General features: G+C 42.2%; 1 protein-coding gene and 1 long non-coding RNA gene across 9 annotated transcripts in view; one reads left to right on the top strand and one right to left on the bottom strand.

Moving 5' to 3' along the window:
* The window catches only part of ZNF350 (zinc finger protein 350), a 41,724-nt gene extending 18,215 nt beyond the window's left edge, over window positions 1–23,509 (top strand). For 4 of the 8 annotated variants that reach the window (XM_017952656.3, XM_017952653.3, XM_009195135.4 and 1 more), the window contains exons 2-5: window positions 11,688–11,879; window positions 18,625–18,751; window positions 19,081–19,176; window positions 21,639–23,509. In XM_017952656.3, coding sequence (XP_017808145.1) covers window positions 11,865–11,879; window positions 18,625–18,751; window positions 19,081–19,176; window positions 21,639–23,002 — 1,602 coding nt within the window. In that variant the 5' untranslated portion in view covers window positions 11,688–11,864 and the 3' untranslated portion in view covers window positions 23,003–23,509. Of the gene's footprint in view, window positions 1–2,423; window positions 2,565–4,341; window positions 4,430–11,476; window positions 11,581–11,687; window positions 11,880–18,624; window positions 18,752–19,080; window positions 19,177–21,638 lie in introns of those variants that run through there. The other 4 variants (XM_017952650.3, XM_017952651.2, XM_021931399.2 and 1 more) reach the window with 3 other exon arrangements.
* LOC103880168 lies at window positions 7,343–21,665 on the bottom strand. The gene is made up of 3 exons (XR_004180237.1): window positions 21,597–21,665; window positions 9,895–10,033; window positions 7,343–7,427 (listed from the first exon to the last, which is right to left on the bottom strand). It is a non-coding gene; the product is annotated as an uncharacterized LOC103880168 (long non-coding RNA).
* Window positions 23,510–23,948: the final 439 nt, after the last annotated feature.

The following is a 23,948-nucleotide window of genomic DNA, read 5'->3' as shown; positions in this document are numbered from 1 at the left end:
GTTGTGACAGAGACCTCATGACCGGCAAAATCGAAAATGTTGCCAACTACTGCATTCACTTGTTTTATTTTTTATTTTATTTTATTTTTTATTTTTGAGACGGAGTTTCCCTTTTGTCTCCCAGGCTGGAGTGCAATGGCACAATCTCGACTCACTGCAACCTCCGCTTCCCGGGTTCAAGCGATTCTCCTGCCTCAGCCTCCCGAATAGCTGGGATTACAGGCGCTCGCCACCACGCCCGGCTAGTTTTGTATTTTTAGTAGAGACGGGGTTTTACCACGTTGGCCAGGCTGGTCTCGAACTCCTGACCTCCGGTGATCCGCCCGCCTCGGCCTTCCAAAGTGCTGAGATTACAGGCGTGAGCCACCACACCCGGCCTTCACTTCTTTTTTTTTTTTTTTTTTTTTTTTTGAGACGGAGTCTCGCGCTGTGTCACCCAGGCTGGAGTGCAGTGGCGCGATCTCGGCTCACTGCAAGCTCCGCCTCCCAGGTTCAGGCCATTCTCCTGCCTCAGCCTCCGAGTAGCTGGGACTACAGGCGCCCGCCACCACGCCCGGCTAGTTTTTTGTATTTTTAGTAGAGACGGGGTTTCACCATGTTAGCCAGGATGGTCTTGATCTCCTGACCTCCGGTGATCCGCCCGCCTCGGCCTTCCAAAGTGCTGAGATTACAGGCGTGAGCCACCACACCCGGCCTTCACTTCTTAATATATAGTGACAGTGGTACTTGCCCCTCTTATATTCACACTTTCTTATCAGACTCTCCATTTCGTGAAGTATTCATCCCCGTAGCTAGGTGACCCAAATCCCAGTTTCTTAGTAAGGCCTGGTTGGTCTTAGCCAATCTTGGTGATTCCAGTTGCCATTGCTAGTGATAGGTTTGATATGGACATGAGCTTAGGCATATGGTGCAATTCTAGCCAACTATATATGCGGAAATCTTCCTGGGAGTTTCTGAGGGAGCATTTTCTTTTTTAAATACGTAATTTCTTGAATCTCGTTTTCCATGTTGGTGATGATATCGCCTGAAAATAACCTTAATTTTCTGTCTTACTTTGTAATGCTTGTAATTCATTCTTATCTTAATGCATTGGCTCAACTTTCCATTACAAAGTAGGAAAATAGAGTGTTAGTGGACATTCACCCGTTATATTGTCTGGAGTTAACACCTTTCCTGGAGTAAAGTGTTTGGTATCATTGATCTCTTCCTTTACTTTGTTAATTTTTCTAGATTTATATATTTTAAATGTACAATTTAATTATCATGGAGGCAATATATGTAGAAGCAATGATTGCCCAGGTCAAGAAATAGAATATGGTTAGCACACCGGTGGTGTTCTGTGAGCCTTTTTCCATTCTCACACTGAAAAGTATTTTAGGCTTTTCTTTATATAATTAATCATTATTTATCACTGTAGTTAATACAGTTTTGCCTGTTTTAAACTCTATATGTCAATGGAATTGTACATCATTTTTTTTGTGTGTCAGCCTTCTTTTGCTCATTATTTGTGAGGGTCTTTCCTGTTGCATCTGAGTATATTTTCTTTGCTCAATGATGGCAGTCAGGCAAATTTACAGTAAATATTTTAGGGCTTGCAAGCTACATATGGTCTCTTGCATATGCTAATTTGCTTTTTGTTTTACAGTCCTTTAAAAATATAAAAAGCATTCTTGCAGGCTGGGCCAAAAGTATAATAGGTTTTCTATCACATTCCGTTATGTAAAATATAGCAGGTTTTTTTCTATTATTAATTACATTTGTATTGCCTAAAGCTTGTATTATTATGAATAATGCATCTATGAAAATTTGTGTAAATGTCCTTTGGTTCATATGTGCTCTCATCTGGGGGAGGCAGAGGTATATACCTAGATGCACGCCTCAGAATAAAATTGCTGCTTCATAGGGTGTGTATAACCTCAGTCAAAATAAGTGTCAAACTGTTTTCTAAAGTGGTTGTTCCCCTAGCAGAATAGAGTTTGCTTTATAGGGTGCTTTATGTGACCTGTTTAAAATATCTGGCCATACCTTAATAACATTGAGAGATTCTCCTAAATTAATCTTCTTTAAAGCTTTATTGATATGTTTCTACCGTTGAAATTGACAGTTGATTCTAAATGGTTTTTGTGTATGTTTTGAGGGGTAGTTTAACCTTCTGTCCCCATCGCCAGTACCATTTATTGATTTTTTTTTTTCTTTTTTTTTTGATAGAGTCTTGCTCTTGTCGCCCAGGCTGGAGTGTAGTGGCACGATCTTGGCTCAGCTGCAACCTCCACCTTCCGGGCTCAAGTGATTCTTGTGCCACAGCCTCCCAAGTAGCTGGGATTACCAGCATGTGCCACCTTGCCTGGCTACATTTTGTATTTTTAGTAGAGCCGAGGTTTCACCATGATGGCCAGGCTGGTCTCGAACTCTGGCCTCAAGTGATCCACCTGCCTGAAGGGAGCCTGCCCCTCCACACCTGTGGAGACTGAGAAAAGAAATATGACACAGAGACAAAGTATAGAGGAAGAAAAGTGGACCCAGGGCACCGGTGTTCAGTATACAGAGGACCTGCACCGGCACAGGTCTCTGAGTTTTCTTAGTATTTATTGCTTACTATTTTTACCATCTTTGTGAGGGGGATGTGGCCGGACTATAGGGTAATGGTGGGGAGAGGGTCAGTAGGAAAACATGTGAGTTAAGGACTCTGTGTTATAAATAAGTTTAAGGAAAGGTGTTGTGTCTTGTTGTGTACATAGCCCAGATTTATGTTTGACTTTACACAAACATCTTAGTGTAGTAAAGAGTAGTATTGCTGCCAGTATGTTTCACCTTTAGTCATAAGGTGGTTTTCTCCTATCTTAGTAAATAGAATGTATGATAGGATTTTACACTGAGACATCCCATTCCCAGGGACGAGCAGGAGACAGATGCCTTTCTCTTATTTTAACTGTAAACAGGCCTTCCTCTTTTACTAATCCTCCTCAGCACAGACCCTTTACGGGTGTTGGGCTGGGGAACGGTCAGGTCTTGCCCTTCCCACAAGGCCATATGTCAGGCTGTCTCGGGGGGGGAAACCTTGGACAATACACAGGCTTTTTTGGACAGAGGTCCCTGCGGCCTTCTGCAGTGCACTGTGTCCCTGAGTACTCAACACTGGAGAATGGCGATGACTTTTACCAAGCATACTGCCTGCAAACACATTTTTAACAAAGCACATCCTGCACAGCCCTAAATCCATTAAACCTTGAGTCAACACAGCACATGTTTCTGCGAGCACAGGGTTGGGGCTAGGGTTACAGATTAACAGTATCTCAAGGCAGAAGAATTTTTCTTAGTACAGATTAAAATGGAGTTTCTTATGTCTTCCTCTTTCTACATAGACACAGTAACAGTCTGATCTCTGTTTCTTTCCCCCACACCTGCCTCAGCCTCCCAAAGTGCTAGGATTACAGGCACGAGCCACAGCACCCTCAGTTCTATTTTTTGAAAAGACAGCCTTTATCACTTCCCTGTAGTGCTGTCATTGTCATTGAGTCTCTATATGTGGTTAATTCCACTTATAAGGATTTTATTCTGTTACTTTGTCCTATTTGTCCATTATTGTACTAATATTGTGCTGTCCTAATTAAAGTACCTTTATAAGTCCTCATAACTCATATGGAAAGTCTTCTAACTTTTTTTTCAAACTTAAAAAAAAAAGTTTATAGCTATTTAAACTATTCATTGTCAGTTTGGGATTTTGACTGTGATTTCATTGAATCTGTAGATTTGGGAGACTTGACATTTTAAAAATGCTTTATTTTTACCAGCCCATCTTTATAGCACATCTTTGAATTTATTTAAAACTGTTAAAATTTATCTCAGTATTTCTAATTTTAAAAATATATTCGAGTTCTTCTAAATGATATTGTTTATGTCAACCTAAAAGAGGAAACTGCACAAAATATAATTTTAAAGAGTTTACTTGAGCCGAAATGAGGACAGCTGCCTGGGAAAATACTTTCAGGTTGCCTTGGTAAGTGCTCTGTTAGGATTTTGTTACAAGCAGGTTTTAAAGGCAAAAGGGAACAAACTGTGAGCTGACATAAAGTTGTTTGGCAAGAATTCTCATTGGTTTACAGAAATAACATCAATTAGTGATTGGCTCTACATTGTTAACTATGGGGTTTTATGAGTTATCATTTCCAGGGAATGGCATTTTATGGCTGCTTGGTGTGAGTTCATCTAGAGCCTACATACAAGTGGCTTTAAGAGATAATTATTTAGCTTGAGGGGGAAATGAGATGTGATTGTTGTCACAGTAAATTTTTTTTTTTTTTTTTAGTTTTTAATTTTTTCTTTTCTTTTTTTTTTTTCCAGGGGAACCCATATCAGAAAGACTGCTGTCACATTTTAATGCCTCTCTAGACCTGATAATTTAAAGGGAGTCACATTCCTCAGATAAAAGGTTTCATTTCTTTCTCATTTATAAATTTTATTTTGTTTGTTGATGGTCCGTTTGTTCTGTCAGTTACTAGGAGAGGTCTGTTAAAGTCTTCTTTTAGTCTGAATTTTCTATTTCTTGTTTTTGGTTCTATTTTTTGCTGTATACATTTCAAGACTGTTGTTAGGGGTATAGATGTGGAGTATTTCTATGAATGAAGAGCCAAATCGTACCTCTTTTCAGTGAGCATTGTTTCTCTTTCTCTCTGATAATTCTTTAGGATTTCTGGTCAGTTTTGTCTAAGATATAGTTACAACAGATTATCTTTCGTTACTCTCTCTGTGACATATTGTCTCCAACCTTTTATTCTCAAACTTCCCATATCATTTTGTTTCAGACATATCAACTATAATAACCGCATGTGGGGAGGCCAAAGCGGGTATATCATGAGGTCAGGAGTTCAAGGCCAGCCTGACCAAGATGGCGAAACCCCATCTCTACTAAAAATTCAAAAATTAGCCAGGTGTGGTGGCGGGCTGTAACCCACATGGACCTATGGGACTGAACAAAGTGGGGGCAAATGCGGGAATAAAGACAAGAGACAAAAGAGTATATTTTGAAGAAGGGATCAGGGGTCACCTTGCCTCTAGTGGACAGGGGCCCTGAGCTTTACACAGCCCTCCGTATTTATTAGGCAAAAGACATAGTGAGAAGGGTCGGGGGTGGGGGTGAAAGAAGGGGTCAGCTGCTCAGTCCGGAGTAGGCTTGCAAGACTGCATTCTCTAAATGTTACAGTAGATAACCTCGGTGCCAGGGAGTGATTACCTCTAGCAAACCTTCTGTCGGTGGGAGCAGTCCGCAGGAGCAGTTGTGAGTTTGCTCACATCCTGCATTCATGAAAAACCCTTTGCTGTTTGATCATATAGCCTCCAGTGGAATGCTGAGTTGGTCACGTCCCAGGGGCCTTTGGCTCCCTGCATAGCCCCCTTTCTGTTTATGTATTAATTGAAAGAATGTAAGGCCAGGCTGGGCAGCTCTCATTCTCCGATTGGCGGTCCATCCAATTTTACAGACTATGAACAGAAGACAGAGACAAAACAACATTATTCCAAGAACTACATGTAAGATGTTACTGTGGTACTTTAGATAGGTCTGAGGGTTGAGGCTCTCCAGGCCTTCCTGGAATTTGGTCCAGTCTTCTAAAGAAGGCTGAAATTCTTGAGTTTGCCTATTTAAATCAAGAACTTTGTTTTGTAATTCACCAATATCAAAGGTGAGGTTGGATGTGAAAGCTCCCTGCAAATGGGCTTTCACGAGGTCCCATGGATACTCACTTTGGTTGTATTCTAAGTTGGTTACACAAATATGAGTGTGATTAAAATGATGACGCAATTGCTGCTGCAACTGCAAGCTTTGTACTTGTTCCCCTAGCCACAGAACCGTGAATTTCAGCATTGCCAATTCAGTTTGTAACTCAGTATTAATTTTATTCTGAAGTAACCACGCTTGGTTGGCTGTGCATGTCCAGTTCTCCACATACTGAGCTGGTTGAATAGAATTATGCAAAGCTATAGAAGATATCACAGCAGAAGTTATTAGTGTGACCAAGGAAACAGTAGCAAAAATTATCATGCCTAAGGTTCTATGGACACAATGAGTAAGCTGAGTTAGAAGAAGTCTCACAAAATGCAAAGCAGGTGTGGCAGCCCACGGCTTCGACAGATGAACAGGAATCCATAGCCCAGGGATGCGAACTAAAATCATCAATGTAGAGATACTATGTGTTTGCAATGTGCTATGATTAATGCAGTGACATAACTGACAAGCTTTACAGGTCAATTGGGTGTTGTTTACCTGGAGCTGGTGCTTCTTAGCTGCCAAAAAGACATAAGGATTAAAAACACAAACTGTAAATTGACTGGTGATATTCCTTACAAATGCAACATTAAGACTGTGTCGCTTACTATTGCTATTATTAGTGTTCCAATCCAGATGTTGCCATTCATAAATGGGAGTGCTGCCTTCCATATCGTTTCTTGAATTGGTCCTTTCCTCCCCAGATAATGCCACTAAGGAAGAGGTGGGCTAACGCCCGCTCCATGCCAAGCAATCTGAGTGGCTGACTGGGATTGGATCCTGGTGTTGTATAAAGAAGAAGCATTAAAAGCTTGCCACCAATGCAGCAAAGTTTGTGCCATGATTTCTGACTTTCACCTTTTCCATCTAATTGACCTTTAGGTCCCCAATCCACAATGTCTCCAGTTAGCATAGATTGTTTACTAGTCAGTGGACCAAGACGCTGGGTCCACAGAGTGGGGTAGGAACTATTGAATGGAATCCATTCTGTATAATCAGCACAGTTAGGGCGATTGGACCGGGAATGGTCAGTTAACACACCAGTTACATTAATAGAACCAAGACTTAATAAGTACATGATTTTTCCATAGTGACTCAACCATGTTTGAGCTTGAATTGTAAGACAGCTGTGGCTGAGCAGCGTCTTTGTGGTGATACACAAAGGGAATCCTTCCAGTGGAGCGGTGTAATTGATGACATTGTTCTGAGAGTCTAAATGTTCTATGTCAGGGGGAGTGAGGGGTCCTGGAGCTGACTCTCCCTGATGGTGATAAATCTCAGGAGGAGTGAGCTCCAAAGTATAGGCTGTACTACTGGGAGATGGGAACATATGCCCAATATGTTTTTGCCTGTGCACAGGGAAAACATACCGCACAGGACATTATGGCTAGCATGGCCAAGAACGTGGAGTCAGGAGTTTTTGCCTGTCCCTGACGCTCCAGTAGTTTCTTAACTTCCTGCGTGGTTTTCTTGAGTTGTCCCCAGGTTATGGGGGTTGATGTCATTGTGACTCTGGTTGGCCTTCTCTCCATCTTTGCACTTAGGCTCAGCTGACTCATGGCTTGTATAGGAGGGACCGGGCCCATGGTTGGCCACCCTGGGTTCCTTCAGCCTCCCATTCCATGGTCGCACGCATCTTGAGGGCACCACATGGCTTGTCCATCTCCTGTAAAACACAAGCGTACCCTCATCCCCATGTCAGTAAATCCACCGGGCCTTTCCATTGTCCTTCTTCTGGGGATTTCCATAACACTTTCGGATAAACTTTCCTGTTTTCCTCCAACACTTGCCAATGTCTTTCTGCTGGAGTCTTACCATCCATACCAGGAGTCAGAAAATTTAAAGTAAATAAGGCTAAATATAGTTTTGATTGAGGTGGTAGTTGGCCTCCTATACACACTTTTTGTCTTTTCAACATGCAGTGTAATGTTTGATGTGCCCATCCTATACATTTTACTGACACATCAGTTCCTGTATACATAAGCCCATAAAATGTCTTTCCTTTAATTTGTACTACATGGGTAGGTCTATTAGAGGCTATGGGTTGGCATAGATAGATTTCCCGTGTAGTTGTGCTCCCAAACCCTTTATGTCCTCATTTCTCTTTTCATGGGGAAGGGTGTACTTCACTGGGAATAAGCAATAATTGAGCAATATATTCTCCTGGTTCAAAAACCCAAAGATCTTGTGACATTAAAACTACTTGAATTTCTCCTTCGTAATCGGAGTCAATCACTCCTGGGACTATAGTGATGCCTTACAAGTTAAGGCGGTTTTTGTCTAAAATTAGTCCCGTGTGTCCTGTTGGTAAAGGTCACCAAATACCAGTGGGAACTTTGATAGGTTTGTCTCCCCTAACTAATGTGATTCTTTCTCTGGTGGGTAGATCTAATCCTGCACTTCCTGGTGTTCCTGGGTTGAGGGAGTCAATGTGCCTCCAGGAGCGCATCCCTGAAACGGGGTTGTGATCTGCACTGGGAATACCCTCATTGTTTGAAGGGCCCGGGTCCAGGCCCCTGTCTTGTTTACTGACGGTGGGTGGGGGGGTGCCATTCTGATGAAATTTTGAGCAGCACTAGTTAGCCCAGTGATTTCCTTTGTTACAGTGAGGACAGAGTCCTGGTGTTTTTTCTGCTGGGGAGTGAACTGCATTGTAATATCCTTTCTGTCCTGAGATCTGGCAGCATTCCTTTTTTAAATGTCCAGTTTTTCCACAATTATAATATTTTCCCATTTTAGGGTTTGACCCTTGGCTCCTTTCAGATTTGTCAACTGCTAAATTAGTCATTGCTTATGCTAACATTGCAGGTCGATGAAACTGAGTTCCTATATCCTGACAAGCTCTGAGAAAATTTCCCAAGATTTTTGTACCCCTCACCAGTGCCAGTGCACGTTTACAATCCACGTTTGCATTCTCAAAAGCTAAAGTTAAGGTTAGCATTTCTGCAGCCATAGTACGAGGAATCTAATGCTTCACTGCCTTTTGTAATCTTGCAAGAAATTGTGCATAGGGTTCCTGTGACCCTTGCATGATATATAAAAAAAGATCGTGCTGGGACTCCCTCTTCAGGATTGTGGCCCAGGCGTGTTTAGCGGCCTGTGCACACTGCTGATAAGCAGCATCTGGGAGTGCCATTTGATGTTCTAGGTCTGAATAAGGGCCATTACCTAACAGCATATCCTCTGGAATGTCTCCGTATCCAGCAACACGGTTCTGTTTAGCCTGGTCTGCACACATTTCTTGCCAATTTAAATTCCATGTCAGATATGCACTAGTAGACAAGCAAGTTCACGCCAAGTGTCTCACATCAAAGGGTAAAAGACGCATAGCACCAAACACAGATTCTAGCAATCCTAAGGTGAATGGGCTCTGTATGCCATTATTTACCACTCTTGCTTTTAATTCCTTCAGCAACTTAAACTCCAGTGGGGTGTGTTCATGAATAATCTGCTGTGGATTGTTTGGATCAGGCCTTATGGAAATAGGAAAAGCACAAGGTCCTAAGGGCTCTCCAGCTATGACAGCAGAGCATAAAATTCTTTGTATTGGGGTTTCTATTCCTGCCACCGAAGGAGGCTGTATAGATGTTTCTGCAACTGGAGGAGGCGTTACAGGCCAGTTTTTATCCTCCCTCTCCTCCTGTTTTTTATTTTCAATTGGAACTGTGGGTGGGGTAACAGATTCTTTCAGATTTTTAGATTCAGCCTGCTGTCCCGCAGAATAATAATGAGATAATGGCAGAAGTACAGTACAAACTAACTCCAAGTAGATAAAACAGAAGAATCAACTTTAAAACCTTTTTGTTGAACCTGTTTTAATCCTTCTCCTGCTCTGTCCCACTTTTCCACATCAAGAGTGCCTCCCTGTGGAAACCATGGGTTATGCGTAATAACTTTTTGTGGCTTCTGCAGGAGGTTAGTAAGTGTCTGCGAATTAACCTGAGCTCCAGACTGTCTCAACAGAACTTTAAGCAACTGCACATCGTGTTTTTCTTCAGTAGACAAATTCTTTCCCTTGTTACCCTGATTCAGAAAATTTTCCAGTACTTCTTTAAAGCACTGCTCCCAGTGCCTCTTTAGGGCACTGACCTTATATCCACTGCCAGCAGACTCATCCCGGGGTCCCCGTTCACCTTGTCAATTTCAGTTCCCCTGCTCCAGCAGACCACTTCAACCATTCACATCCTTGAAGTCCCATGTTCGGATGCCACTAGTTGTCCTTGGAGTGCCTGTTCTGAGTTGCCGTTTGTAACCTGCTCCGACCTAGGTGGACTGAACAAAGGGGGCGAACACAGGAATAAAGACAAAAGACAAAAGAGTATATTTGTAAGAAGGGATCAGGGGGCACCTTGCCTCTAGTGGACAAGGGCCCTGAGCTTTACACAGCCCTCCATATTTATTAGGCAAAAGAGATAGTGAGAAGGTGGGGTGGAAGAAGGGGTCAGCTGCTCAGTCCAGAGTAGGGTTTGCAAGACTGCATTCTCTAGATGTTGCAGTAGATAACCTTGGTGCCAGGGAGTGATTGCCTCCAGCAAACCTTCTGTCGGCGCGAGCAGTCGTGAGATTGCTCACATCCTGCATTCATGATAAACGGTTTGCTGTTTGATCATTTGAACGTGGGAGGCTGAGGTTGCAGTAAGCCAAAATCGCACCATTGCACTCCAGCCTGGGCAACAGAGCAAGACTCCATCTCAAAAAAAAAAAAAAAAAAAAATTAAAAACCCAGATGTTATTCGATTTTAATTTTTAATCCATTCTAACAGTTTTGAGGCATTTGTATTTAATGTAATTAACTGGAATCCATGTTCTGTTTTTACTTAGCATAAATTCTTAATGTAATGTAATTTTCTTAGTACATTTTATTTTAAAACAGCTATCCAAATGCATTGTATTTGCTCTTTTTGCTCTCTGTTTTTGATTCTCTTCTTTTGGATGATTTTCTTACTATTATTTTTCCCCCTTTTGTTGGCTTGGAAATTATGTACTTTAAAACAATTACTAGGTTTGTTGTTGTTGTTGTTGTTGTTTTTTGTGAGCGAGAGTTTCGTTCTTTTTGCCCTGGCTGGAGTGCAATGGCACGGTCTTGTCTCATGCAACCTCTGTCTCCCAGGTTCAAGTGATTCTTCTGCCTCAGCTTCTGGAATGACTGTATTTTTAGTAGAGATGGGGTTTCACCATGTTGGCCAGGCTGGTCTCAAACTCCTGATGTCAGGTGATCCGCCCGCCTTGGCATCCCAAAGTGCTGAGATTACAGGCGTGAGCCACTGTGCCTGGACTTACTAGTTTTAATTGTAACACTAGAGATTACATGTAGTGTGCAACCTTTGTCATATTCTTCTGCTAATTAGGACTTTTCCATTCTACAGAAACCTTAGAGCATGTCAACTTCATTTACCACCTAATTTATCCAGTAAATTATTGTGTATTTTAGCTATTTATGTATTTAAAACCTCCTAAAATATTGTCACTACTGTTTTTATGACAATGCTTATGATTTGCCCAGTACATTGGCTTTCAAACTGAAGTACATGTCCTCACAGGGTGTATGTACAAAGACTTTTGAAGAGGTGTGTGAACACACGTGATTTAAACGAAAACAAAGACCAGCTCCTCTCTTTGCTGACTGTCTCTTTTCTAAAACTAATCTGCCTGAGAGTTCACCAGCTCCTGAAGCATGGTGCTATGGTGGGTCTTATTTCCTGCATGCCTTCACAGTCCTTTCACAGAAACCTCACAGAGGAAAGGCATACTTCCACCACAATAAGAATCTTCGACATTATTGGCCAGAGGGATAAAATCTTCTGGGGCTCCAAATAAAGGTATAGTTAACTATACTGGGGGCATTGTTTTAAGATGAGTGCCTAGGAGCAGTGACAGTATCTGGGCCCAGAGAAAATGTACCACTTACATTGAATTTGTTCTTCAGCCCACAGGTTCTGACTCCTCAGGAGAAAAAGCATCACCCGAAGAGAGAGGAAGTGGATTTGGGTATCACCATTTCTAGGGGCACACTTGATTGAAGACTGAGACTTCTGAAGAGAAGTCCAGAAGATACAAAGACAGACCATCCCAGTTGAATGCTCTTTTCCAAGAACAGAAGAAAATGATCCAGGCCCAGGTAACTGACTTACGGTTTGTTTTATTCTTTTATTTGTTCCATAATAGATTTGTAGACGCCTATACACATCTATCTCACTAATATAAAAAGTAAAAATTTTAAAAAGCAGGATCTGGAGATAAATGAGCTTAGTTTTTAAACTCAATATCATGCAGAATAGTAGGATAAGGAAGATAATGTTCATAGCATTAACAGTGAATTATGAATTTCGTGACATCATGCATGGCTGGAAGATACTGTGGGTTATATTAGCTGTCAGCTTGCATCTAATATCTCTAACAGCCAATATCACAAGAAAATCATGATTTACATGGTATGTCCTGGTTTTGAATATAAAGCAGATTACTTCCTGGGGGGTGCCATTATTTCATGGCACTTTTTTCTCAGGAAATTTCTTCGGTGGTTCTTCCTAGAGGTGGTGTGGCGGATGGTGTCCAGAATAGCAGCTTTCTCATAAATGCAGATGCAGGTTTCCTGTGGCTATTTCTTTTTTTTTTTTTACTTTTCTTTTTTTTTTTTTTTAAATTTATTTATTATTATTATACTTTAAGTTGTAGGGTACATGTGCATAACGTGCAGGTTTGTTACATATGTATACTTGTGCCATGTTGGTCTGCTGCACCCATCAACTCGTCATTTACATCAGGTATAACTCCCAATGCAATCCCTCCCCCCTCCCCCCTCCCCATGATAGGCCCCGGTGTGTGATGTTCCCCTTCCTGAGTCCAAGTGATCTCATTGTTCAGTTCCCACCTATGAGTGAGAACATGCGGTGTTTGGTTTTCTGTTCTTGTGATAGTTTGCTAAGAATGATGGTTTCCAGCTGCATCCATGTCCCTACAAAGGACGCAAACTCATCCTTTTTTATGGCTGCATAGTATTCCATGGTGTATATGTGTCCTGTGGCTATTTCTTGAAGGATTCCTTATGTACCGCTATGGAATATGAAGGGGGCCAGCCCCTCCACACCTGTGGGTGTTTCTCATTGGGTGGGACGAGAGACTGAGAAAAGAAATAAGACACAGAGACAAAGTATAGAGAAATAAAAGTGGGGCCCAGGGGACCGTTGCTCGGCATACGGAGGACCCACGCCGGCACTGGTCTCTGAGATCCCTCAGTATTTATTGATCACTATCTCTACTATCTCAGTGAGGGGGATGTGGCAAGTCTACAGGGTAATGCTGGGGAGAGGGTCAGCAGAAAAACATGTGAGCAAAGGTTTTTGTGTCATAAATAAGTTTAAGGAAAGGTGCTGTGCCTTGATGTGCACGTAGGCCAGATTTATGTTTGACTTTACACAAACATCTCTGTGCAGTAAAGAGCAGTATTGCCGCCAGCATGTCTCACCTCCAGCCATAAGGTGGTTTTCTCCTATCTCAGTAAATAGAATGTACGATCGGGTTTTACACTGAGACATTCCATTCCCAGGGACGAGCAGGAGACAGATGCCTTCCTCTGATCCCAATTGCAAACAGGCCTTCCTCTTTCACTCATCCTCCTCAGCACAGACCCTTTACGGGTGTCGGGCTGAAGGACGGTCAGGTCTTTCCCTTCCAACAAGGCCATATCTCAGGCTGTCTCAGGAGTTTGAGACCAGCCTGAGCAATCTAGTGAGACTCTGACTCTGTTTAATAAAATTGAAGAAAAGAAAGAAAGAAAAAGTTCCCTTTTCATATATTTTCTTCCTAATCCCCTTCTGTAAATGGTTGGTAATATTTACTTCCTGTCACTGTATCTGTGTGTGGATCTATGTATGTATTAACAAAAGCATGAGTATATATGAATCTGTAGACATAAACATATATGTCTATTACGAGATATATATATATATATATTTTTACATGATAGAATCATATTTCAAAGAACATAGCAGCCAACTTGAAGGGACTCTTCATTGGCCTAAGATGCTATACTTTGAACATCCAAAGACCAATGATAGCAAATGATGGAAGAACATTCATTGTATAAAATTCCATCAGTTTATAGTGATAACTTGGAAAAAAATGCATTTGTTACCATTGGGGGTTAGGAGAGAATCAAGTATTTAATTTGAAAAATGATAAAAGAGGCCGGGCGCGGTGGCTCAAGCCTGTAATCCCAGCACTCTGGGAGGCCGAGACGGGCGGATCACGAGGTCAGGAGATTGAGACCATCCTGGCTAACACGGTGAAACCCCGTCTCTACTTAAAAAATACAAAAAACTAGCTGGGCGAGGTGGCGGGCACCTGTAGTCCCAGCTACTCGGGAGGCTGAGGCAGGAGAATGGCGTAAACCCGGGAGGCAGAGCTTGCAGTGAGCTGAGATCCGGCCACTGCACACCAGCCCGGGCGACAGAGCAAGACTCCATCTCAAAAAAAAAAAAAAAAGAAAAGAAAAATGATAAAAGATCATAAACATATTTGTGTGTGTGTGTGGGGGGGTGGGTAGGGTTGGGTTGACTATGTTTTTTAATTTTTTACTTTTACTTTTCTGCTTTTTTCTTTCTTCCTTTCTTCCTTTCTTCTTTTCTTCCTTCTTCTTCCTTCTTCCTTCCTCCTCCTTCTCCTCCTCCTCCTCTTTTTTTTTTTTTTTTTTTTTTTTTAATAGAGATGGGGTCTTATTTTGTTGCCCAGGCTGCTCTTGAACTCCTGGGCTCAAGCAATCCTCCCGCCTTGGCCTCCCAAAGTGCTGAGATTACAGGCATAAGCCATTGCACCTGGCCCTCTTGGTAATTTTGTATTACTGACCCTCACTCTGCTCCTTGGCTGTAAATTCCCACTTGCTTTTGCTGTATTTAGAGTTGAGTTCAGTCACCCTCTACCACTGCAAAATCCCATTACATTTGTCTATATGCCTATCATAATGGCCCTGAATAAAGTCTTCCTTACTGTGCTTTAACAATTATCATTGAATAATTGTTTTAAACACGTATAGCTTAATTAAGGAAGTGAGATTCCAATGCCTTTGCCATATTCTTCTGATTAGAGGTAAGTCACTAGGCCAGTCCATGCTCAAGGAGAGGGTGTAGAGCACCCAATTCTGTCCCTGTTTGGGCGCCACTTGTAACCTGCATGGACCTAGGGGGACGGAACAAAGTGTGGCAAACACAGGAATAAAAGACAAGAGATAAAAGAGTATATTTGGAAGAAGGGGTCGGGGGTACCTTGCCTCTAGTGGACAAGGACTCTGAGCTTTACATAGCCCTCTGTATTTTTAGGCAAAAGAGATAGTTGAGTGGGGTGCAGTGGAAGAAGGGGTCAGCTGCTCAGTCCAGAGTAGACTCACAAGACTGCATTCTCTAGATGTTGCAGTAGATAACCTCAGCTCCAGGCTGTGATTGCCTCCAGAAAACCTTCTGTCTGTAGGAGCAATCATGAGTTTGCTCACATCCTGCATTCATGATAAACAGTTTGCTGTTTGATCATGTAGCCTCCAGTGGAATGCTGAGTTGGTCACGTCCCACGGGCCTTTGGCTTCCTGCAAGTGGGAGCTACATAAAGGTGTGAACACTGGGAGGGTGGAGTTCATTGAGCCATCTGCCTGCCATAGATCTGTCATATAGTAAATTATTTTTGAGTGTGGATTGAGGTAGGACTGTCACTTTACTTTTTACCAAATAGATAGATATCTCACATAAATAATTTAGAATGGGTAAACCAACCAGGATTAAGTACTTATATCATCTATCAAGTGTGTTCACTGGCCTCTATAATAAAATGAGTGTAGAGTATACCTTCTGCTGTTCCCTGGGTCTTCAATGACTCAATTTTCCACCCAGCAGTATTCTTTAAAGGCATCCTGAGACAGGAGATTGACAATTCATTGATAAGCAGTCTTAATTGTCACTATTACAGGGCTGTAGGTCCCTTGCCAGCCATGCCTTTGAGTCCCAAATGGTCTTCAGGGTTGGGCTGTGTTGTTCAAGAGCTTGGGACCTTAACACTTATTGTTCCGATATTTATTGGCTATAATAACTTCTCTGGAGCAGTCAGCTGTCAGAAAATTTTGTCTCCTTTGTAGGTAACTTGTCTTTGGTCTCCGGATGCTTTTATAGTCTCCTCTTTGTATCTGGTGTAACTTAGTTTCGATCTGTTGTGTCTACATGTAGACTTCTTGGTTGTTGGATTTCTTGAGTTTGAAGTTTGGAGTGTTTAATCAGTTCTGAAAAATTTTCAGTGTTACATATTTGGATTTTGTTTCTCCATTACTTGATTTTCTCCTTCTCCTTGAAAAATTATCAAAGTCAAGGAGAAGGTCATGGGAACCCTCAATTTATAATTAGTCCATCAGAAAAATAGGAGGCCTGGATTTGTGATATATTGTTGGCCCTCCACATCCATGACTTCCACATCCATGGATTCAACCAACTGAGGATTGAAAATATATATTTTTTAAAGCACCTGAACTAAGCACACACAGACTTTTTATTGTCATGATTCCCTAAACAATACAGTATAACAACTGTTAACATAACATTTACATTGTATTAGATATTATAAGTAATCTAAAGATAATTTAAAGTATATGGGGCTGGGCGTGGTGGCTCACTCCTGTAACTCCAGCACTTTGGGAGGCTGAGGCGGGTGGATCGTCTGAGGTCAGGAGTTTGAGACCAGCCTTGCCAACATAGTGAAATCCCGTCTCTACTAAAAATACAAAAAATTAGCTGGGTGTGGTGGCAGGCGCCTGTAATCCTAGCTACTCGGGAGGCTGAGGCAGGAGAATCGCTTGAACCTGGGAGGCAGAGGTTGCAGTGAGCTGAGATCATACCATTGCACTCCAGCCTGGGCAACAGGAGCAAAACTCCATCTCAAAACAAAAAACAAAAATTAGCCAGGTATAGTGGCACAACCTGTAGTCCCAGCTACTTGGGAGACTGAGGCAGAAGAATTGCCTGCTCCTGGGAGGCGGAGGTTGTAGTGAGCTGAGATTATGCCACTGCACCCCAGCCTGGGAGAGAGTGAGTCTCTGTTTTAAAAAAAAAAAAAAAAAAAAAAGTATGTAGGAGGATGTGCGTGGGTCACATGCAAATCTGCAAGTACTCTTCCATTTTATTTTATTTTATTAGAGACAGAGTCTTTTTCTGTTGCTCAGGCTGAAGTTCTGTATGATCATAACTCACTGTAGTCTCTAACTCCTGGACTCAAATGAGCCTCCTGCCTCAGCCTCCCAAGTAGCTGGGACCACAGGCACTCACCACTGCACCTAGCTAATTTTTTAATTTTTTGTACAGACGGGGTCTCATGTTGCCCAGGCTGGTCTTGAACTCCTGGGCTCAGGTGACCCTCCTGCCTTGGCCTCCCAAAGTGCTGGGATTACAGGTGTGATCTACTGTGCCTGACCAATACTGTGCCATTTTATATCAGACACTTGAGCATCCTCAGGACGTCCTGGAACCCATACCCTACAGACAGTAAAGGACGACTGTATATATGTCTTTTGTCTGCATCTATGTAAACAAATATATGTACATGTATTCATATATATTTACATATATAAAATGTGTAAATATGTTGTTTTTAGGTTAGCAAGATTTAACTTCCACACTTTATAGAAACTTCCAATTGGGATGAAGGGGTGGCCTGCCCCTCTATACCTGTGGGCATTTCTCATCAGGTGGGAGGAGAGACTGAGAAAAGAAATAAGACACAGAGACAAAGTATAGAGAAAGAAAAGTGGGCCCAGGGGACCAGTGCTCAGCATACGGAGGACCTGCGCCTGGCCCTGGTCTCTAAGTTCCCTCAGTATTTGTTGATCACTATCTCTACCATCTTGGAGATGGGGATGTGGCTGGACAATAGGGTAATAGTGGGGAGAGGGTCAGCAGGAAAACATGTGAGCAAAGATCTCTGTGTCATAAATAAGTTTAAGGAAAGGTGCTGTGCCTTGATGTGCATGTAGTCCAGATTTATGTTTGACTTTACACAAACATCTCGGTGCAGTAAAGAGCACTATTGCCACCAGCATTTCTCACCTCCAGCCCTAAGGCAGTTTTCTCCTATCTCAGTAAATAGAACACACAATTGGGTTTTATACCAAGACATTCCATTGCCCAGCAACGAGCAGGAGACAGATGCCTTCCTCTTATCTCAGTTGCAAACAGGGCTTCCTCTTTCACTCATCCTCCTCAGCCCAGACCCTTTATGGATGTTGGGCTGGGGGACGGTCAGGTCTTTCCCTTCCCACTAGGCCATATCTCAGGCTATCACATGGGGAGAAACCTTGGACAATACCTGGCTTTCCTGGACAGAGGTCCTTGTGGTCTTCCACAGTGTATTGTGTCCCTGGGTACTTGAGATGAGAGAATGGCATGAATTTTACCAAGCATACTGCCTTCAAGCACTTTTTTAACAAAGCACATCCTGCACAACCCTAAATCCATTAAACCCTGAGTCAACACAGCACATGTCTCTGCGAGCACAGGGTTGGGGCTAGGGTTACAGATTAACAGCATCTCAAGGCAGAAGAATTTCTCTTAGTACAGAACAAAATGGAGTTCCTTATGTCTACTTCTTTCTACATAGACACAGTAACAGTCTGATCTCTCTTTCTTTTCCCCACATGGGTGAATGGAGGATAATTGAATATACGATGACATAATATTATATTAGGACTTTACTTCTTCCACAATGTATTTTTTTTAAAAAAACAACAACTATTTGGTATAAACACACAGCCTGTAGAGTGGAAATGAGCAGAAAAACTTTAGCATTTCTTCCATATCATCAAAAAGACATCACTTTATTAAACAGGACTGTTATTACAGGAATCCGTAACACTGGAGGATGTGGCTGTGGACTTCACCTGGGAGGAGTGGCAGCTCCTGGGCCCTGCTCAGAAGGACCTGTACCGGGACGTGATGTTGGAGAACTACAGCAACCTGGTGGCAGTCGGTGAGGACAGCTGCACTGTGTCACTCAGAGGGTGCCCAGTCAGTGGCCTTCCTTTCTCAGATGCTTACCTCTTTGGAATGCCTGCAGTACTATGAAGTGTTAGATTCTCAGATCCTTCTCTTGCTCCCACACAAGATGGTGTAATCTACCTTCTTGTGAGAGGAAAAACCTTGATGTTACAGATGAAACTAAACTTTCATAGTTTCAGATATGAAACTAAACTTTCCATATTTTAAGAAACTCAAGTTTCCTGAAGTGTAGCGTTCTTCCTCTTGACATTGCCAGCCCAATTTGATATGTCTAAGTCCTCTATCATTTCCCATGAACAGGGTATCAAGCCAGCAAACCGGATGTATTCTTCAAGTTGGAACAAGGAGAACCACCGTGGACAATAGAAGATGGAATCCACAGTGGAGCTTGTTCAGGTGAGAGAACCCACAAGGCAGAAGGCTGTGGAAGTCACATTCTAAGTCGGTCAGAGAAAGCAACACAGCTGTGAAGGCGGTTTGAGGATATGTAAACAGTTCCTCTGCTCATCTCTCTCCCAGTGTGAGACCTGTTTTTCTTTGTAGGAATTTAGAGTTTAAAAAAAAAAAATCCCTTTATCTCTTCAGAGATCTGATTCTTTATTTTATCTACATATTTTTTGTTTGCCTGCATAATTTTCTTCGTCCTCGGGTTTCAAGTATTTCCTTTCTTCATGTCCTTCCACCTCTCTTGTTATGAAATTCCACCTTCCAGGCCTCTCTCCAAAGAGGAAACTTCTCGAACTCCCGCCTCTTCATGCCCCTTGACTAATGCTGACCTCCCCTCCTAACACCTCCACTGTGTTGGATGTGACAGTGGCTTCCTCAGGGTAAACTGGGCTTTCACTGTGCGTTGGCTTCCTTGGCTTCTCTTTTTCCTTATTCTTAGGTTCTCCAAAGGCCCTGTTTTCCATTTTCTCATCTGTGCCCTTCACTCTTCAAAGTTTCCTTCATTCTAGTAAGTTAAGCGCCTTCCATTCCCTGGAGGAGAGTCCCAAACTGACATCTCCCGGTTGTTACCTAACACAGATTTTAGTTCTGTGTTTATTTGATGGCAATTCTCCCCTGAGTTCCTAGTAACTGCAAAGAACTAGAATCATCTTTCCTCCAAGAAAACCCCTGTTAAGTTTGTATTCTCGTTTGTTCCTGTACATCCTGAATCTTGGCCATCCAGGCATTACCTGTCCGAAGAGCTCTCTTCTTTAAAGGTATCTGCTAGTCATGATGAATCTCTTAAGTAAAAAAGTCATTTTTTAAAACATCCTACATTCCCAAGGCCAGCTTAAACCAGGTCATAACTCCTGCCCTACTTCCATTTGATTCCTTTCTGTGTTTAATAATTTGCTTTTGTTTTTTTCCCCGTCATATTCTGATGCCACTAAGTCCCAGTAAACCATGTTACCCGTCAAAGTTCTCGTTTCAGTGATCTCTGTGATACAATACCATCCTGCTCACAAAGAGATTTCCATCTTCTTTCCTAAACCCTCCCGGGTGTGTTCCACACATATGATTACTTCCCTGACTCATTCCCTTAAAAATTACTTATTATTATTTATTTTTATTTATTTATTTTTTGAGACAGAGTCTCACTGTGTGCCCAGGCTGGAGTGCAATGGTGTGATCTTGGCTCATAGCAACCTCTGCCTCCTGGGTTCAAACGATTTTCATGCCTATCCCCAACACTAGCACCATACCTGGTACATGGTGATCATTCAGTAAGAGGTTGTGGAATGGATGGATCTGTTCTTTGGATGAAATGGCCCTCCAACCTCTGGTCTGTTGGTTACAGTGAATTGCTTGTATTTTTAAGGTCTTTGTTTTGCAAGGCACATTTAGAATGCAGCCAAATCTGTCTTTATTCATTATTAGTGATCTAACCTTGTTTTTATGCTAACTGCTTTCACCTTTTAGTTTGTCTATACTATTATTTTTTGCCCATGTGCAAGGAACATTAAACATGTAGTTTTATTTACACTCAGGTCATACTGTTATTACTAAAGAGACACCTCACATCAAGGCATTAAAAAAAAAATACTTTGGGGCCGGGTGCAGCAGCTCATACCTGTAATCCCAGCACTTTGGGAGACCAAAGCGGGCAGATCACCTGAGGTCGGGAGTTTGAGATCAACTTGGCTAACATGGTGAAACCCCGTCTCTACTGAATATACAAAATTAGCTGGGCGTGGTGGCACATGCCTATAATCCCAGCCACATGGAAGGCTGAGGCAGGAGAATCGCTTCCAAGGTTACGGTGAGCTGGGATTGTGCCACTACACTCCAGCCTGGGCAACAGAGTGAGACTCCATCTCCGCCCTGCCCCCCGCAAAAAAAAAAAAAGTACTTAGGCTGTGAGCCGGGATTGTGCCACTGCACTCCAGCCTGGGCGACAGAGTGAGACTCCATCTCCCCCGCAAAAAAAACAAAACAAAACAAGTTTGGTCATGAGCCGAAATCGTGCCACTGCACTCCAGCATGGGCAACAGAGTGAGACTCCATCTCCCCGACTCAAAAAAAAAAAAAAAAAAAAACTTTGTCCGGGCACAATGGCTCACGTGAGGTCAGGAGTTTGAGACCGGCCTGGCCGACATGGTGAAACCCCGTCTGTACTAAAACTACAAAAATTAGCCAGGCGTGGTAGCAGGCACCTGTAATCCCAGCTACTTGGGAGGCTAAGGCAGAACAGTCGCTTGAACCCGGGAAGTGGAAGTTGCAGTGAGCTGAGATTGCAGCATTGCACTCCATTCTGGGCAACAGAGTGAAACTCCATCTAAAACAAAAAAACAAAAGAAAACCAAAAAAAAACCAGAACAGACTTTTACCTCAAATCAAAATGATGGAAATCTTTGTTCTTTTCTTTCTAGAAATCTGGAAAGTTGATGATCATGTGCTGAAGCGCTTGCATAGTGAAAGCCTAGTGAACAGAAGGAAACAATGTCATGAACATGATGCATTTGAAAATATCGTTCATTGCAGCAAAAGTCAGTTTCTGTTAGGGCAAAATCATGATATATTTGACTTACATGGAAAAAGTTTGAAATCAAATTTAACTTTAGTTAATAAGAGCAAAGGCTATGAAATAAAGAACTCTTGTGAGTTTACTGGAAATGGGGACTCCTTTCTTCATGCTAACCATGAACGACTTCATACTGCAATTAAATTCCCTGCAAGTCAAAAACTCATCAGCACTAAGTCCCAATTCATCAATCCCAAGCATCAGAAAACACGAAAATTGGAGAAGCATCATGTATGCAGTGAATGTGGGAAAGCCTTCATCAAGAAGTCTTGGCTAACTGATCACCAGGTAATGCATACAGGAGAGAAACCCCACAGATGTAGTTTGTGTGAGAAAGCCTTCTCCAGAAAGTTCATGCTCACTGAACATCAGCGAACTCATACGGGAGAAAAACCTTATGAATGCCCTGAATGTGGCAAAGCCTTTCTCAAGAAATCACGGCTCAACATACATCAGAAAACACATACCGGAGAGAAACCCTATATATGCAGTGAATGTGGAAAAGGCTTCATCCAGAAAGGAAATCTCATTGTACACCAGCGAATTCATACAGGTGAGAAACCTTATATATGCAGTGAATGTGGAAAAGGCTTCATTCAGAAGACTTGCCTCATAGCACATCAGAGATTTCACACGGGAAAGACGCCCTTTGTGTGCAGTGAATGTGGAAAATCCTGTTCTCAGAAGTCAGGTCTCATTAAACATCAAAGAATTCACACAGGAGAGAAACCCTTTGAATGTAGTGAATGTGGGAAAGCCTTTAGCACAAAGCAAAAGCTCATTGTCCATCAAAGGACTCATACAGGAGAGAGACCCTATGGCTGCAACGAGTGTGGGAAAGCATTTGCGTATATGTCGTGCCTGGTTAAGCATAAGAGAATACACACGAGGGAGAAACAAGATGCAGTCAAGGTGGAAAATCCTCCTGCAGAGAGGCACAGCTTATTACACACCAGTGATGTCATGCAGGAGAAAAACTCCGCTAACGGGGTGACTACACAAGTGCCTTCCGTGGCCCCTCAGACATCACTAAACATCAGCGGCCTGCTCGCAAACAGGAACATAGTCCTTGTGGGACAGCCAGTGGTCAGATGTGCAGCCTCAGGAGATGATAGAGGATTTGCACAGGACAGAAACCTTGTGAATGCGGTGAATGTGGTTGTGCCTTCCGTGATCAATTATGTCTTATTTTATGTTACAGAAAACCCATAGGAAGAGAACTCAGATCTATGTGGAAAAAGGGTGGAGCAAAAATTTGTAGTTCATTATGTGGCTGAAAAGCATACACTGAGAGAAAATGTATAAGGCAGAGAAAGCCTGATAAACTCATCCTATTTAAATGTATGCTGTGATGCACGGGCAAAATCTGATGTTAGCCTAAACACATACACAGCAATTGCTCTATTGTGTCAAATAAATGAGTAAAGGAAGCCCAAGTACTTTGAAGTGGAAGAAATGAAGTACTGTGAATTTTTAAAAGAGATGAAAGAATTGGTATCGGGGGTGTTGCAGTGACTGAAAAACCCCATAAGGGGCGGTTGGTGGGAAAGGGCTAGTACTGGAATGGTGGGATGTGGGACGCATTTGTGTCAATTCAGTTTCCTTAGACCAGTGTGAAGGATTAATTGAAAACCAGGACCATAAACTTTCAGAACTTTATATTTTGCAGAGGGATCTGTGAAACTAGTCATTTTGTTTCATTAAACAAATATTTTAAAATTATATCCTTTGTACCCTGTCCTGTTCCAGGAGCTGAGGTCAAAGAAGAAAAAGTTTGTGGTCTCCCGGAGAGTTTGTGGGGTTAATTTTAAGTGGTATCGTCACACTCAGCTAATCTAGTCAGGGGATGCAAATATCTACATTAGGTGAAATGGACATGGAGTAACTGTGTCCAGGGGACATGATAATTTGTTGTTCAAGGAGCAGCAGAAGGACTGCTGTTAATGGTACTTAAGCACCTGAGTACAAAAATGAGGTTTGGTTTGGTTTTGTTTTTTATGCCCAGTCTCATCTCTCCAAAAGATTACAAATTCCCTGCTAATTTTTGTGGCTACTTAAATTTTAGAATTAAAGAAACTGAACACAAAATTTAAAAATTCAGTTCCCTCACTGCTCAAGAGCTGTACGTGAATAGCTGCTACCAAACTGGACAGCAGAG

This window comes from Papio anubis, chromosome 20, assembly GCF_008728515.1.
Source record: "Papio anubis isolate 15944 chromosome 20, Panubis1.0, whole genome shotgun sequence".
Lineage (NCBI taxonomy): Eukaryota > Metazoa > Chordata > Mammalia > Primates > Cercopithecidae > Papio > Papio anubis.
This window is presented reverse-complemented; position numbering and strand designations above follow the sequence as displayed.